The 18,233-nt window shown below is 40.1% G+C and overlaps 1 protein-coding gene across 6 annotated transcripts in view; it reads right to left on the reverse strand.

Annotated features, from left to right (window-relative positions):
* Positions 1-18,233, reverse strand: part of DAAM2 (dishevelled associated activator of morphogenesis 2) — a 217,118-nt gene that overhangs the window by 57,709 nt on the left and 141,176 nt on the right. For all 6 annotated transcript variants that reach the window (XR_010070275.1, XM_063328682.1, XM_063328685.1 and 3 more), the window contains 5 exons: positions 13,770-14,103; positions 5,328-5,438; positions 4,228-4,331; positions 1,980-2,046; positions 929-1,046 (listed from right to left, as the gene is read on the reverse strand). Coding sequence is in view for 5 of the 6 variants with exons in the window: in XM_063328682.1 (XP_063184752.1) it covers positions 929-1,046; positions 1,980-2,046; positions 4,228-4,331; positions 5,328-5,438; positions 13,770-14,103 (734 nt within the window). In the remaining variant the exon portion in view is untranslated. The remainder of the gene's footprint in view (positions 1-928; positions 1,047-1,979; positions 2,047-4,227; positions 4,332-5,327; positions 5,439-13,769; positions 14,104-18,233) is intronic.

The following is an 18,233-nucleotide window of genomic DNA, read 5'->3' on the forward strand; positions in this document are numbered from 1 at the left end:
TTAAATTCTTTAAAACCTCTCCAGTACAATCCTGGCCCAGCCTAGCAGGATTTGGCCTTTCTGACATCAAAAATTCAGGTCAATACCTAAAGCTCAAGTACTGCCTTCAAGAGTGATATCAAGGAGACCACTGGGACAAACAACTGCTTGAATTTGTGCACAGCAGTACTTGAATCTAATGAGTGCCTGAAAACATATCACATTACTTTCTGAAAAAGCGCACCACAACATAACTCCCTCATGTTCCCTTTTCAGTTTGACTGCTCAAGTATGGCTGAAAGTAATGAAGACCAGCACCTGATATCTAAACAGGATCAAGGCAGGCAGCTCTTTAGTGATCTTGCTATGCCTTTGCTCAGTCGCTACACTCTGGAAGCATAACCGAATGACTTTGTTACAGTTAACAAGAAGATTCCTATCACTTCTCTTGAAAACAAATGCCAATGTTATTTTTCCATTTGAGTTGAGGAGCTCTCCACTGATTCATCACCATGATATAGCAGCATGAAGACTTACTGTGGAATTTCCCAGTGATAGAACAGCTTTCAGTACTGCATTGTTTCACCAGAAAAATTCCTCAGTGCATTTTGTTAAGATTTAAAATGGTATCTATTTCTGGGAATCCCCTGATTTAGAGCACAAGGGCTCTTTCTTTTTTAAAACTTCTAATTTGAAATCATTAAAAGCTCTGTCAGTGACTAATTGGAATGTTTCAGCTACTTGCAAGTGCAGAAAGGTCAAGCTGCTGCTTTAAGTATTGTGACAAAAATCTGCTGGATGGAGTCAGTGTAAGACACCAAGTCCCGTAGCCACTGCCGAGTTCTGAATGGAAGACAAGGGCGGTGTGTTTCTGTGACCCTGTACCTACAACCAAAGCTTCACCAAGTTCTCCAATAACCCTTGCTCTGGAAAACTGTGATGTACTCACATGGCATCTGCAAGCAGTGCTGGAGGATAGATAACAAATAGGGATAGGCGTCTGTGTGCTTCAATCTCTTCTTGATCAACTCAAACATCTGAGAGGCACTTTTTGTATCAATGTGGATCTGAAGATAGAGAAGGTAGGGAAAGAACAAGTAAGAGAAAAAACACGCACAGTGAAAGCCGGACTAACTGTGAAAGATCTGATCAACACCAAGACAGGCAAATTTCTAGCAACTGGACCTCTGCAGAGTCTCCTGCGATGTCCAGCTGCAAGTTCCAGTGAGGAGCAGGGTCTTTGAGACCAGCATTGTCATCCCAACTCCAGTACGGAAAAGATCCCCAAAGTAAAGGGCTAGAAAGGTGGGAGGCGTGGACAGCCACAGAGAGCTGTTCTGGAGCAAGCAAAACATTTGAGTCATAGAATGTGGTGGCACAGATAGTGGAAGCTAAGTAGGAAATGGCTAGCTGTTTTGTATCGGTGTGCAGCAAGAGCTGGTCATGAAGACAGGAAACTGTAACAATTCTGGACCCTACAGCCTCTTACTGTTACTAGAGGCTGTGGAAACTGTCCTTGTTTTATGCTTATCTTTAGAATCCACCCAATCCAAAACACTGATTCCTCTCCACAGGCTCTGAGGTACAGTCTTCAAGACAGTTTCCTGTAATCTTGGGAAAAGCATCAGAGAAGAGCTCAAGCTTCACCCATAGTCCTGTAGAGAGGATGTCTGAAACTCGAATGCATGTGGATCACCAGGACTAAGAACATGAGAGCAGGGCTGAGAACCTCCTCTACTCCTGAACCTTCAGCCAAACAAAAGAAAGAAGTTCTTTGTCAAAGATACTTGGCAGAAGCCCTGTTTGTGATCATTGTTTTCATTGTTCACACATCACAGACCCCCTGCTTGCTAAATGAGAAACAGTGAAAACAAGAGCACCAGCCACTCTCAGCACCAAAGTCAATAATTGTTTTCAGAGAACACAAAGGGAAGTTGCACCAAGCATTGAAAGCGGCTGTTCAGCTTTGGCAAGTTCGGGTACTCCAGAGAAAAACTTACCAGGTCAAACCGCTTGGCAAGTTCCAGGTCATCTTCGTTTCTGACCATCTCAAAGAAATCTAAGTGCCTAAGAGAAAACGGAAAAACAAAACAAACAAAACCTGCCAATGTTCATGGCATAATTCAGACTTAAACTAGGCATGTTAGTATAGAAGTAGCAACACCTCATTTCTAGCTAGAACACTTGGAAAATGGCGAGCCTTTCTTAAATGAAGTGCTGGGATAGGTATGCAAAGCAACCCATGGGGGTCAATGAGAGGCCAAAAGAAATGGCTGGCTGAGGTATACACGCTCTTCAATCCTTGTGCTACGTCACTGCATTGAAGTAAGGCTGCTAAAAATAAACATAAACTAGGAAAGGGATATTCTATTTGTGATAAATACAATGCCTGCAGTGATAATATATTTCTAAAAAATCCACGCCATACTTGTTAACCAGATATTAGACCATTAAAACTTGTTTCTTTTACATGGTGGAGCAGAGACGCATTCAGTGGATTAGTTAAACAGCAGAGCTCACAGCTGTCTTTACATTTGCCTATTGATGAGCACAGCAGCATGCCTCTGTTGGGATCTGGGGGACCTGGTGAGAGACACATTTGACCACGGCATCTGGACTTCTCTTGCACAGAGACCAGAGCGCAGCAGATGATGTGGAGAAAGGCTGTGGCACATCCCCCTGTATAGCCCTGGCATATAGTCAACATAATCCAGGCATCTGGGATCCTCTCAAACCTCTGTTATCACTCTCATCACAGTAACGTGTAAGATCCAAAACACTCCTAGTTACTGACCAAAGGCACAGGGATCGCCTATGTGACAGATTCTCTTCTTTGTTATAATGTTGTAGATCAAAAGTAACATTACTGGTTCCAGCTCTGCAGCAAAATGCAGACACGTGCAACTGCATGCAATCTTTTCCTGTGACATTAATCCACAGGTATACACCTCTACACCTCCACCTGCTCAAAGAGGCGAGGCCATTCTTTACTACAGGCAGCTGGTGTTAACCTGATGCTTATGCAGAATCTGAGGCATGTTACGTTTGCCCTTAAGGGATAGATCTATAGCAGCTCCTGACAGTGGATGTTTCAGAAAACGGTGCCTTGAAACCTGCAGGCATAGGCGTGATCCATAGGTTTTTCACCATGTGCTTTGGCAAACTTGACACTTCTATCTAGGAAATCACAAATAACAGATACCTACAAATCAGCCCTGCTCTGTAGGAAGGAGCTTGGAGTAGCAGACAATAAGGGATAGCAGCACATAAGCAGGTCAGTGCCTCTCCACAAAGCTTAATGTGGTCACAGGAGAAGGTAGACTCCTATGGCTGCCTGCTCTTACACCTTAAAATGCTTCATTTTGTTAAGCAAATGGATTTTACCAGGGTCCTCATTGGTTCATCAGTCTTTTAGCTTCCTGAAGTGTCTCAGTCAAATTGTGCAGATTGTTTACTCCAAGTTTATTTCAGCATGTGGCTTTGTGAAGGGTTTAATTTAAGGTCATTAGCAGCTTCAATTACTGTAGCAAAATATGGAATTGCTAGTGGAGAAAACATTTACTATCTGTATAACTTTTAACGCAGTAATTTGAAGGTGCCATTCAAGTGTTGCATTTTGTGCAGTAGCAGGGCTGTTTGAAGATGTTCCTTGTTCTTCTCTCTTGCCCCCTTGGTACCTTTACCCCTTCGCCCACCACAGATGCCTCTTCTCTCATAGTTGTGCCAGTGCCACTGTTTGGGAGGGTGCAGTACAAGCTAGATCACAAAAAAGACTGAGCTTAAAGAAAAACCTTGGAAATTCAGAACCTGCACTTTGACTACACATACTCAGTCTCAATGAAGTCAATAATTACTGGCTTCCGTCCCTCCTACCAGGACAGGCTTTTGTTCCAGTTTTGCTACAAGAGAAAAGAATGAGAAGTGGGATTTTTCAGTTTGTTGGGTTTTGTTGTTGTTGTTGTTGGGGTTTGTTTTGTTGGGTTTTTTGCATTATGATTGCCATCCCCAGCTTAAAAGAAAAGCAATTCAGGAACACCTTGCCACAGCCACTGCCAATTTAGTGTGTACGTTTCCTACTTCATCTGCTGATTTTAATTCTAAGGACAAATCTCCTTTATGTCTTTAAAGGAAGTCAGTTTTAGGAAGAGAGAGAGACAGCTTTGTGCTTAAATCTGAAACCCAAATGGAGAAGAGTTTCTAAGAATTCTTTCTGTTGATCAATAACTGTTCTCAAAAACCATGTCTTACCTGTCCAGTGTGGCATTCTCATGTCCTCTTAGCTTGTCAATGACAGGTTGAATTCCCAGCATTAGAAACTCATATCGTAGGTGTAATCGGAACTCCAAATTGTCCTTAAAAAGTGTGGGAAAACCAATTAGGTTCCAAAAGCTTTTAATCACATTAAAAAAAAAAGAAAACAAACTTAAAACCTCAGTTCTTCCCTTTTTAATATAATCTATCCTGGCATCAAATTCATAGGTTGATTAATTCCAGTAAAGTAAGCAAAAAATATTAATGCATTCACCTCTGTTTCATTAAAAAATACAGTCCTCATTTACCTACAGTGAGTTCTGCATGCCCAGTCAGAAGGACAGCACACTCCATCTTGTTCCATAAAGAGCAAAAGTTATTAGTGTTTGTCCTGCTTACAGATAAATAGTACTGCAGTCTTCCTCCTAGCTTTTATGTTTATTTATCATAAGATCACCATATAGTCTGGCAAACTTGACACCTATTCAGTGGGATGTTACAGGACTGCTGCAGATAGAGACAAATAAATTGCCGGACAAAGCTCTTACGAGCTTGTTTTCTGTTGTGGTTTAACCGAGAAAAGAAAAGCCAAAGTACCAGACGTAACATTTCTAATAAAACAAAACAATTTTAAACTATCCTACAGCCTCAAACAAAAGTCTTGTTAATGAAAGAAAAACAACAAATTGTCTTTTCTGGAATGCCTCCCTTTGACTTTTTCAAATTAAAACCTTTTGAGTTCAGCTTTGAGTCAAAACAACATTTCAAAATGTTTCTGAAGGTAAATCAAAATGTTTTCTAAAATGCTGAAATCCAGAGGTAAATGCTTTGCAGTTCTTTAAAAAAAGTAAAAACAAAACCAACCCCAAAACCCAAAGCCATCATTTCAGTGCAAGTCATCTATGTTTTATTAGAAGAGGCTGGGAATGAAATAGTATGGAAGACATTATAAGACTGATATTAACAATTAAGCATTATTTTCCACAAACTATATCCACTCAACAACACAAGATCTGTGACTTAATCTACTAGCCATTTCCAAGGTAAATTAATACAAGCATAACATTTTGGAAGGAATTTTCAGGGCAGTGGCTCACCTCACCAGCACCAGCATTCAGAACAGCATTGATAAAGGACATGATGGCTGTTTTGAGATTTACTTCATCTCTGTATCGCCCCATGCTTCGATCTAGCTCATTCAACAATGTCTGAAATAGAATAGCAGGCTTGGTTAGAGGATATAATCTAATTTCTCTTACTCTTTTGCACACTGTTCATGGGATATGCCCACAGTCTTCTTTTGAGTTGCTATATCTTTGCTTAAAGAAATTATTTTTTTCAGACAAAGTTGTTAGCAGTTTTGGGCATGCCACAATAAACAAATGAAGAATAGTGATAGGAATAAAATGCGCACCTCATCCTAATTGGAAAAAAAAAAAAAGTTTTTAAAAAGCTATTATTTGAGAAAAACCAGATGCCCTTTATAGTTCCTGCCAACACGATCTAAGCAAGTAGCAGAATAATGTCCGTCCTAGTCAGTTAACTCCGTATGGTGAATATGACAGGGAGTTTGTACATGCAGAAAAATAGCATCAGATTTCTATCTATTTCTTTCTACTCACATCACCCAGGTAATTTTCATTATTTTCTTGGACCTCAGCAGGATAGATTGCACTTACGTATACAGGGGGAGAGAATTCTAAAGAGAAGCTGTCTTTTGAGGAATAAGACCTATATGTGGACCTTGGAAGATTTCTCCTTGTTCCTTTACTTAAAAACATTTCACGTGAAGCAGAAAATTACCTACCTCTTAGTAAGATCTTTTTAGGGATTTGCAAATAACAGGAATATCCTCCGTGTATACAGCTCCAAAGCTTAAAGGTGAATTACACAGCTCCACTGGAAGTGCAGTTAAACTCCAGTTCCCTTGTTACAGAATCAGAACGGTTTGGTTTGGAAGTGACCTTTAAAGATCACCTAGTCCAACCCCCTGCCATGGGCAGGGACATCTTTCAACTAGACCAGGCTGCTCAAAGCCCCATCCAGCCTGACCATGAACACTTCCAATGATGGGGCATCCACACCTTCTCTGGGCAGCCTGTTGCAGTGCCTCACCACTCTCATCATAACAAAATCTCTTCCTTTCACCCAATCTACCTCTAGCCTCTTTACGTTTAAAACCATTACCCTTTGTCCTGTCACTACAGGCCCTGGTAAAAAGTCTTTCTCCATCTTTCTTATAAGCTCTCTTTATATATTGAAAGGCTGCTATAAGGTCTCCCTGGAGACTGTATATGTCCTTATTAACTAAATAGCAGGAGTATTTAGCATTCAGGGGGTATTTAGCGCAGAAATGCTTTTGATCTAACCTCTGTATACTTACGGATCATACTTACAGATATTTCACCATAATCTTCTGAACATCAAGAGACAAATGAGAAAAAAAGACTAGACAAATAACATTGGTAGTCTATGCCTTATACAGTCTGTTTAGTATTAACTTCACTTGTATATTTACCAAAGAGGTAATGTGTAGAAACTGATTAGCCATGAAAGCAACTCTACTTTTAGCTTTGTGCTGATGACTGTGAATCTTCTCTTCAGGGTATTCTCTGATCAGTTCATCATTTCAAGGATGATTTTCCTTACTGGAAGAGTAATAAATTTCACTTGAGATCTGCCAGTTCAATTGCATGCGTCTCAGGCCAGCGTTAACAATAAACACTCTACACTCATATATTTGGTTTGCTGATGCACTAGAAAAGACAGAATACTTTTTACTGTTCCCAAGAAGTTTTGGCCATAAATGGAGAATAAAGACAAAAATAACTTCTTAGTGTTCAGCTCGGCAGATCCATCTAAATAAAATTTGAATCTATGATGCTGAGTAAAGAAGTTTATTTTCCTTTAGTCAGTATTCTGTCCCTGGCTACTGAAAGTGTTCATTCATAGCAAAATCTTTCCTGTGCTAGTCATCGGTTTCATAGGTCTATCTTGTTTCCTGTAGAAAACGGACATCACCATGGAGATAAGCCTCAAGAAACAGTGGGAATATCCTCCTGTGCATTCCCCAGGGGAAAGAATACCCTCCTGGCTTCACACAAACCCTTTGCTTCATTTTGTGTAAAAATCTTTTGATCTATCATAACACTGCTACTGACAGCTGTTCTTATATCTCAGCATAGCACGTTCACTATCAAGCAAGCTTCATTTCATAAACTCCTTTTATTTGCATCTTCTAAACTGCCCACTTGTAAATGTCCCTACTCCTGGCATTTGAACTTCCATCACATCCATGATTTCCCAGTAGTTACATTATGGCCAAATACCAACCCTTCCCCCATTTTGTTAAAAACGCTAGAGAGTCTTATGTAAAAATACATAAAATGCCCTACTAAGTCAGATTGGGGGTCAGTCCAGTCCAGCATCCTATCTCTGACAATGACAACAGGAGACTATTTAAGAGGTCTTTAAATTCACCAACAAACTTAACTCTTCACCTTGCAAAATAAGCAGAAGTGAAATAAATGAGAGAATTTAGTTCTGTTACTGTCAGGTTTGACACCAAAATCCAAAGCACATGTGTCTTCTTGAAATAATTTAAGTAGCCATTATTAAAGAAGCATCAAAACCAAGGACGGTTTTGCTGGTTTTCTTCAGAGGCCTCATTCCTACCATATATTCTCACAGACTTTTATGAACATGCTAGACCGTATGCAACGACATATCAGACGTAGCATTCCGACAGGTTGAAGGATGTTAACAAAAGTTTTCTATCCCCCATTTCAGAAGGATGGACTAGGAGTAGAATGCAGTGGGGGCCAAGCCAAATTCAGGACAAGAAAAACAGAAACTCTGGGTTGCACTAAACTAATTGAAGAGCACATCTTCATGTAGATTGTTCAGCTCTAGAAGGAAACGCTATAAGTTCATTCGGTTCCTAAAGACCAGAGTCTACACCCACACACTGTGGCCAAACTCCAATATCTCTAACCCTTTGCAAATGGCTGTGGTTCAAGTCTTCACTTCAACATTTCCTGTGAAAAAGATTTCACCACACCTCTTGGCAGCCAGCTCCGTGGCCCAATTGATCTTATGGTTGTAAAGGTTTTTCCTACTATTAAAGCAAAACTTTCCTCATTTAATCCCATTATTCCTCATCACTGACATTCAGTAGGGTTTCATTCAATCTGCACCAAACCTCAAAAGCTTTGGATGAGCCCTGAGGGGAAGAAGCAAATCAAGTGGGAATACAGGATTTTAATTTGTTCCTTGTTAGCTCCTCTACTACAATTCCAAATTGATCAGATTTCTCCCTGCAGATTATGGTCTGTACTGATGGTGTTTAACACAAACCAGGCAAGGGGGCTCTGGAAGGAATGCTTCTAATCTCCACCTTTTCAACCGAAAATATCAAGCTTCCTTTATACCTTCACCTCAAGCTTCAAAATTTCTAGCAGCATTAAGGAGGATAACAAGAGTGTTCTGCCCAAAGCAGCCCAGTTAATATTTTCATTGGGAATCGAAATCAGCTCCTTTCAGACAGTATCTAACACCTAGGTTCTCTCAAGACTAAAAGTAAAATTTTTTCTTCCCACAGGGGTCCCCAGCTGGGTAGGTGTTTCAGGCAGCAAACTAGGCTGGAAGGGCACTGGAGCATCCTGATATACTTGTCTGGGCTGGTACATCATTATGACTTTGCAATATTAGTTTGATTCAAAATATGGCATGTTGAAAAGTACAACATGTTGCAATGTCATAACATAAGGCATTCACTCCACAGGAGAAATGAGGGGAAGCAGCAAGCACAACAAGAATCAAAAAGGCAACAATTTAGGGAAGAGTAAGACTGTGCTCCTTTCAGACAAGAAACCAGTCATAAATACGATAATGCAGACATGAATGACATTGAAATCAGAGACTCTTCTCATTTTTCATAGCATTTTAGAAACCTCCATATTCACAAGAAAAGCACCTAAGAAATTCAAGATAAAGCAACGGCTTCATGGTCACACAGTGAGTCAGTGACAAAATTACACTAGTACCAATTCGAATACATCAGATGGAAAAGAATCCCAGTAAGGACACCAAGGGCTCATCTTCCTAATTACACATTTCTGCTTTGAGGGTTTATTGTGTGGCTTTCCAATGTTTTCTTTCATCTCTCTTCCTTAAAGGTCAGAGTAGAATTTGTAGGCAAAGAAGCATATTTCAAACAAAAATTGCATGAAGAAAGTACAGAGTTTTCCAGATTGCCCCAGGAAGGAGACTGAAGGCATGCCTTTATGTTATTGTGGTATTTGAGGAAAGATGGAATACTACTCTGAAGAGGACGGTTTTCAAGGAATATCTTAAAAGACGAACTGGAGACTGCCTGTTGGCCATTACAGGGAGAATTACTCCAGACAGAAGGGAAGCATGAAAAAAGGGTCAAAGATTAAAGCAGGCAAAGGGATCGGTTCAGGCAAGATGCTGCAGGAAATGTGAGAAAATAGGAATAGCCACAATATAAATTCAGACACAAAGAGAAAGTATAGAATGTTGTTGCAAATGCCAAGACAAAGATGATCCTGATTGACCTGTGAACACGCTGAACAGCGGAGATATAGGGTGAAGTTGTAGCACTAAGAGGCATTCAAGTGAAGTCGTCTCACCAAGGAAGAGTAACTTCTGAAGAATCTCTCGTAGCTTTAAATGTGACTCCTCTCTGAAGTTAAGGATTAGATTGATAACTGCAGTCATTTTTATGTAAATGCTGGCAATTTAGAAAGAAGTAACATTTTACATCAGAGTTTCCACTTGGAGCAAAGTGTGACATTTTGTTAAGGACATAGTCCTTCATCTTCATAAAAGTTCTATCTATATTTTCCATTAACTTCAATTTTAAAAAAAAAGAACACATCAAAACACAAGGACATCCTTTCCAAAATATTTCAGCAGTTTGATTAGTGGTCTTCAGGTGGTATCACCTGGTGCAATTTAGTTAAATTAATCTGGATTACAAATGTTTAAATCACTCAGAAATCTCACTGTAATTTGTATTTTGATTTTAGACACACTAGCATAAAACTGTAAGTTTCCTACTCAAATAGCAAGACAGAGCCTATGCAAGTTTAGTAAGAACCGTATCTTAAGTCGCAGCTTTCCTTCTCTACTAATTCACCAGTTGCTGGGTCCTCTGACTACTTTTGGCTAGCTGTGCCAGGTAGCAAGAGCTGTGCTTAGAACACGGACCAGCAATAACTTCTGACATTCAACTAAACATACCATGTTTTATATTATTGTGTTAAATATGTGATCTCTACATCACTCCACCGCACTTTAGCATGGGCAAATCGGAAATAATCAGTGTTCAATCTAAAGTTGTCAGCAGCAAGTTATGCAGGAGCTCAAGTTTTACATGGTTGCCAGTAAATAACTCTGAACCTCTCTTCCTCCTTCTTACAAAGAGAAGTGGAAGGAGAACCACGCACCCAAAATTTTATTCATCACCATGATATTCCTCTGCAAGAAGGAGGAAAAAAAAGAAAAAAAAAAGAGAAAACAATTTGTGTTGGGGAAAAATAGATCTGGAACAATGTTTCTTCCATTTATCTCCTGATTCCCCAAAGTACTGTGCTGGTCATCACAGGTAATACGCGGAGAGTGGGACACTTAGATTTACTGTAATCTGCAAGAGGGGAAAATAAATCCAAACACCGAGTATACAAAGTGCCAGCTTTCACAGATGAGGAGGGATAAATTGGCAGTGAAGCGGCTGACGGGGACGAAGAATATTATCAACCACTGTTGTCAGGAAGGCAACTTAATGAAGAGCAACAATTGCAGTGATGCTGCCAGAGGTCAGCGTTAGCTGTAAATTATTTATTGGACACCAATGAAAGTGAGCTCAGTACGGTTTCCAGATAGTCCTACACTTTTTATTTCACAAGAATCAAGTCTGATTTCCAAAACTGAGAATCTGAAATTATTCTCCTCTTACGTATTGTGCCTCTAATTTGACCATTGTATTACAGAGCTAGATCTAGAGAAAGACTGAGCAGCACCTTTACAGTTCCCTGCTTTCCTTTCCCCTCCATTAGAATCAGTCTGCAATAATGAACAACAGAGCCACAGAGCCAAAGGAATAAATTCCTACTCTGCACATTCAAAGTCCGTTTCTCCTGTTCCTACAGTTTAGTTCATTTTTTTATTACTTTTCACAGAAAGAATTCTCATTTTTCTGTTCTGCCAGATCCCCAGTTGTGGGGGATCATTTTCAACATAACAGTGATTAGGTGTGGCCAGTCACAGTCAGCCTAAAGCTGCAAGCTCTAAGCTGTCTGGACACTTCAGTGCACTGAGTGATGCTGCTAGTAGCCCAAGCTACAGCCTCAAGAGTTCAATTTGAAACCTAAAGGATCTCTTAAGATATCTACAAAGTCTGGGTTACAAAGATTACACTCAGGACTAGGATAAAGAAAAAAAGGCTTTCGCTGGCTTTCATTGTACACCACAGCTTTGAGGTTTACAGTTAAAGCATAGGATAAGAGTCGTCAGCTCATCCTTTTCTTAAAATGGCCTCCCACAGTCAAGTTACAGTGGATGCTTCTCTTGATAATGAGCTGAAAGACCATTCTGAGACATAGGTGTGGGAGAGCACGAGGCAAAGAGATATAACACTGTCTTAACTGATAAGTCCTAGAGTATCAGAGAACCTTTCACTGAAATATAAAGACAACCATGACCACATTTGTTTCATCAGCACTTAAAAAAAGCCCTAGTCTCTCTGTTAGATGAAAATGACTGAAAATGGATGAGAAATGTCTTTTAATGAATCCTTACCTCCTCAAAATTAAACTTAAGCTATTGCTTTGTGTAGTGGAAAATCCCATTCCAGCATCTAGACTCCGGTGTTAGAAATTGCAAACAAGAACACCTCCCATCTGCTAAATAATTTTGGTGTTTGGGTGGGGGTTTTTTGTTTTGTTTTGTTTTTTTTAAGAAAGAAAAAAGATATAGTATCCATTTATCTTTCATTTTTCCCCCCCAATAAAAAAGCATTTTGACAAAAGCAAGCATTTATGCAAAGTACTCTCTCATGAATGTGAGAGTTGGTAAGCATATGCAAATCATTACACCAGATTCCGCAAAAGCTGACAAGACCTGTGCTACCACACTTTGTCCTGCAATGACTTATCTCAGTTATTCAGTAAACCGTAAACCAATTTAAAAAATTTAAAAAAAAAAAAAAAAAAAGGAAAGAAAAAAGAGAGAGTGAGGACCCAAACTGGAGACACTGAGTAAACTCAGCATCTATCTCCCATTGGGGTTTATTAAGCAGAGTCACTTGGTCAAGTAAGGGTAAGTTAACACAGGTCCACAACTGTTGTCAGGGTTGTTAGTCACCACTACTTTTTGCCAAGCATCTAAGGTCACCTCCCACCTGTCTCCAAGGTATACAAGAATGTCAAATTAATTCAGGAAGGATTCTCCATTTCAGCTAATTACTAGAGAGCAATCTGGAAGGGGCAGTGTACATAGGGGGTGGACCTGCCAGTGTTACATATAGGTTAATACCAAACCAAGATCTCCTGCATCCCGGTCTCAGGTCTGAGTCACAGTCAGTGAATCCCATAGTGCATTCAGTCCAAAAAACAGACACTGGCAGCTACTGTTCATGAGCACAGACTGTTTCTCCATTACAGTCATAGCTTGTTGTAGCCCCAAATCCACTGATGGGGAGGAGGCAGGAGATAAGGGCTGACAGAAACCAGGATCCAGGGCCTGTGTGCCCAACACCACACTTATTTCACCTAAGAACAAACAGCAATTTGGTGAGGTTACCCCAAATTTTAGGAGCTACAGCTTCATACACAACAATAGATTCTGTTATATCTTTTTGTAAAGGTGCTCAGTTCACTAGAAAGAGGAACTTATAATAGCAGCCAGCAGTATCCACAATAAAAGCCTGTCAACGATCCACTGACCTACCCTCAAGGTCTCTGAGATTGAGTTTCCCTTCTGTGTTCTGAATGGGAGATATCTGAGCCAACAATTGCTAAGTCGTGACAATTCACAAGTTGATTGCTAAGTGGCAACTGAAGTGCCTCCACTGCCTATTATTTAATCCACTGTCTCCATTATTTAATCCACAACTCTTTTATTAGTAAATTAAGGGTTCTAAAATCAGGACAGAGGCTCCTGGAATTCTGTGGCTTCAGCTTCTAGGGTAAAACAAACGACTACCACCCCAGAAACGCCATTAGGTTAGAGCGGAAACAGATTAGCAGCTTTCATTTAACATAGCAAGACCCCATTTTAAGGTAAAATATAGGGGATTTTAAATTAGCATTCATGACAAGTAATTGGGTCTTGATAAAAGAAATATATGTGCTGATAATCACCACCGTTTGAGGAGGTGAAGTCCCCTTCCTAAAACAAAATGAGAAATGGTGCCTTTTTACTACCTAGCAAGTTTGCAATACATGCACTGTAAAAATCACTCCCTGCAGAGATTCATCATGCTGGGTATTTCTGGCAAAGAATCCTCCTTGTACCTGGAATCTTGTCCTTTCTGCAGCATAGACTTGGTAGTGAAGCATGGCTTGCAAGACTTTCTTGTGACCATCTGGTACCAAGCAGACAGCTCCTAGGATCTCCAGCACAGCAATCTTGGTCTTAATATTCTCAGTCCGTAAGCTCTGGGAGATGATGTTGATACTCTCTGGATGAGCCAGGACATGAGCCCGTCCTTGGGAGTTGTTCATCAGTGCCTTGATACACCCTATAACGGATGTGTGTATACGGCTCTCTGAGGTCTCATAGTCCATGCTCTTCAGGAAGTTCAGCAAACAGCTCAGGCCATCCAGCTCAATAAACCTGGTCACAAACCTGAAAAAATACCAAACAAACAGGTAGGAAAAATAAGGAAAGTAGACCAAAGGCAATTTATTCAAAAGATACCATATTGTATCTGTAAAAGCTGGCAAGTTTTTAGCCTAAAGTTCACAGAATAATTCCCAGGTATTTAAAAAACCAAACCAAAACAAACACACAAACAAAAAAGAGAAAAAAAACAGAGCACATAATAATGGTGTGTCACATAGTTTCAGGGTAATTACATTCTATCACTTTATGACCATGCTGTTCGGTCGCTGTGTTCTTTGTTGCAGTTACCACCAAACAGCTGCTATGGTCCACCCCAATAGTTGCTGCATTTTCAACACTGAATTGATTCTTTCAAATTGCGACATCTTACATACATGCTAATACACACAAAAAACATTTTCATACAGACTCATCACCACAGTTAGGATTTCAGATTACCTTGAAAACCATTTTTAGACTTAGGTCAAACTTTTAGCCAATACTACTTATAGGCTGCTGCCTCTGGGAGTGGGTACACTGACAGAGGCAAACTCATCACCATCGTGTCAGTCAGCTGTACTGACTTCACACCTGGATCCCATGATATACATATAGGAACCTATAAAGTTAAAGTTTAAAAGGTACATGTTCTTCAGTAAAAGGCAAAGCTCCAATAATGGCCTTGGCTACATTTTTGTTTGTTTGTTTGTTTGTTTTTAGTTTCAGGAGGTATATGAAAGATGGAACAGGTCCACTATCAACCTGCAGTAGCAAAAGGTACAGAAAAACCTCATAAATAGAGGAAATATAGAATTAATCAGTTACCAAATGACAAATTGAAGACAAAACCTATAGCAGGGCAGATTTATTTTGACTATTGACATTACTAGAGTTCTTTTTCTATTGCATTCTACCATAAAATTTCTCTTTCTTCAGGTTAAGATTATGGAAACTGAAGATGAAAACAACATAGGAGAAAGCCCTTGGAAAAGTTTAAGGTTTTGTTGAAAACCAGGGTTAAAAACCCCAGATGGGTCAAATTAGACCATGCAGACAGCCTCCTAGACGAATCAATTGAAATGAATGGAATTATATAAGTCATTTCAAACAAGTCATTCTAGCAATGTTTCATTTAGAATTCCCAGCCTTAAAAATGGGGATTCAAAGATATGAAGAGGGCGGCAAATAATTTCTCTAGATCGCTTTGTTTACTTCCTGCCTCCTCTAACAGGTTGTTCAGGTAGGTGCACTTTTTTAGAATGTCTAAATGCAAACCCATGTGAATTCCATTTGAATTTTCAGTCTACCAAAATACACACCAACAAATGTACACCAACAATAATATGTCTGTGACCGTGTTCTAAACAGCATAATGTAGAAAGACACCTCAAACAAATGAAAAGGTTGTTAACAATTGCCACCTGTATAACGAATTAAGAATAGCAAAAGTTTGTGTCATTTTGCTTTTACCCAGCCCCTCTTCCTCCCTGCTGGATACTTCCTAAGGTGTTATCTTTCTCATTTCCATCCTTAAGTGAGATGCTGTTCCTAATATACAGCAGTAATGTAAGCACCGTACTGAAAGACTGAATTGCACTGGTCTCTCTTCATGTCTGTGCACCGGCAAGGCAAAACTGAGCCATACTTATGTATCTCCTGGATCATATGGACTTGACATATGTATGGTCTTCTGCCGCCTACACCCCACACCACACAGGAATTTTCAGGGCCTACCTGAAAGCTATGCTCACTATGCTGATGGATTTGCCAACTTTGAGCTTGTTTGGGCTGGCAGTTTGACTAGAAACATGGCAAAGCCTGGTGCTTTCATCAGAGTTTCAGTCTGAGGTTTGGGTTTTGTTCAAAACTGAATTTCAAAGTGAATATCAGAGCTTACAAGCACACACAACAACACACACACACCAAAAATGAAAACAACATTTAGTTGAACCCTGCTAAGATAATCTGCCAAGTTTCACACAGGTCCAATTGCACATTCTTTGGATGCATCATCTTGTCTACCCTAACAAATCGTAGGAGCGAAAGCCTCTCTGCCTCCAGCCCAGAGAGTGGGATCAACATTGTGCACCAGGAATTTGGTAAGTCACTCAAAACAGTTTGTTATTTAAACTAATTATAGAAATATTAAAACCTAGTTCAGTTTTTGTAATGCATTTAGCCGCTAACATGCCAAAGACGACCAAAATAAGTGCATTCATGGCTAAAAGAGTTGCTGCTAAGGAAGTATTTGGAACTAAAATAAGCACAAACTCAACTTGTTACCAATGTGGGCCAATGACTTCTGAGCATTTCTCTAACCCTGGGCCTAAAGTGCAGAGTTGTTCTTTGCCTCTACTATGGAGGGACCAGTTTAAATTCTCCTTCTCCTCCTCACCTCCAAAGTTCAGTTCTATGAATCCATCCTATACTTTATCTATTCCCTCCACCTTTTAGGGGAGGAAAAAAACCCAAACCAACCAACAACAACAAAAAAAATCAAACCAGGGCAAAAAAAAGCTGATGTTTTGCTGTTCTTTTTAGTTCTAGGGCTGAGGGAATACTTTAGATGGATACCTTTCTGAAGATACGGAGCACTACTGACAAAAGAAAATGTCCTGAAGAAGCAGCTGAACAAAGGGTGCTTTAAACATACTTTCAGATGGAACACCTGGTCTTATGACATGACATACAAAGCACCACAACCTTCATGTATTTTAGCCTGCTCTGATGACCGTGTGAAAAAATGGTAAATCCACAAAAGTCACATTGTCCCAATTAAGTACAATCCCTTACTAAATTCACTGGCAGAGCAATTTTTCTAGGATTGTTTGGATGAGGTCATGCCTAAAAGGAGGCATGCGCAGGAAAGCGGTGTGTGTCACAGACCTTGATTAATGACATAATTTAAAACAATGTCGGGATTTTCCTGCACTCTTCCTAGTCCAAAGAGCAAACAGTAAGCTGCATTACTCAATAGGAAGCAAAATCAAGTACCTTCCCATTTCAGCTGACATCAGAAGCAGGAATCAAATGATGATTTTCACCTTCCTTTTCCAAAACATTTAGTTCACTATTCTCCGGAAAAGCCAGAAATCATGCAAGAGGAAGATAAAGAAAGGGCGATAGCAGCTTCTGAGCCAACAGACACTCTCAGTATGAGAATTTGCTCGTTGTGAGCATGTATGTAGGAAGGCATGTGTGCAAATGTCTATACAGGAGAGAAAAAGAAGTGGGAGTTTAGCTGACAGGCTGAGCGCCGTCATCCTCACACTGTTTGGTGTTTGTGCATCTGTATGTCTATAAGCAGGAATGTGTGTGTGAGGGGGGGAGTGTTTGCCCGTACTCATACACAACTCATACAAATAAAGTACCTTCCTCCTCACAATATACATATGTGTAACTAACTGCCATCCTGTAGGCTGCAAAATAAGGTCTTGTTCTAGACTGGAAGGTGTAAAATTAAGCATATTTGCCAATGCTTTCTGGCTAACACATTCAAAAACTCAAGTGTAAATAAAGCAGGGTGTGTTTTAATAGGTGCTAAACAAGCAAATTAAAGCCTAACCTCACCTCAGACTCTCACTTGACCAGTTTAGCACACTTTAAAAGGCAGGGCGCCTCTTAGCCTTTCAAGTTTTAGAGAGTGCTGATCAGAATGAGTTAGCTAGCTCTAATAACAAACCTTTCATCCAAACACAGATGCAGCGCAGCCTAAGAGGTAATGACCCACTGATGGATTCCAAGTGTAGAGGGGGACACCCTCCCTGTGAGACTTGATCCAGCTCAGGAAAGACTGAGAGATCATATGCTGTGGGTGTGCAGAGAGCAGGATGTTCCCACCCTGTTAACAGCTAAGGCTACACTTCCCTGCAGCACTAGTTTTTGAACCAGGGGGCACACATAATCCGGACAACTACTGAATTGCTGAAAAATTCAGCATAGTGGGTTTTGCTTGCAGGATGCATAAATGATCATCTCCACTATGCGCTTGAATGCACCATGGCTAAATCAAACAAAAATAACAGGAGGTAAATCTGAGTTAAACAAAAGGAGAAAAGCAGACAGCAAAGAGTGATGATTCAGACTAAAGGAGGTGTTTTTCTGGGGTTCCAAAAGGTGATTTTTTTTCCAGTCCCTTGTAAGTTTTTACTTTT

The sequence above is a fragment of the Chroicocephalus ridibundus genome, chromosome 3 (assembly GCF_963924245.1).
Source record: "Chroicocephalus ridibundus chromosome 3, bChrRid1.1, whole genome shotgun sequence".
Lineage (NCBI taxonomy): Eukaryota > Metazoa > Chordata > Aves > Charadriiformes > Laridae > Chroicocephalus > Chroicocephalus ridibundus.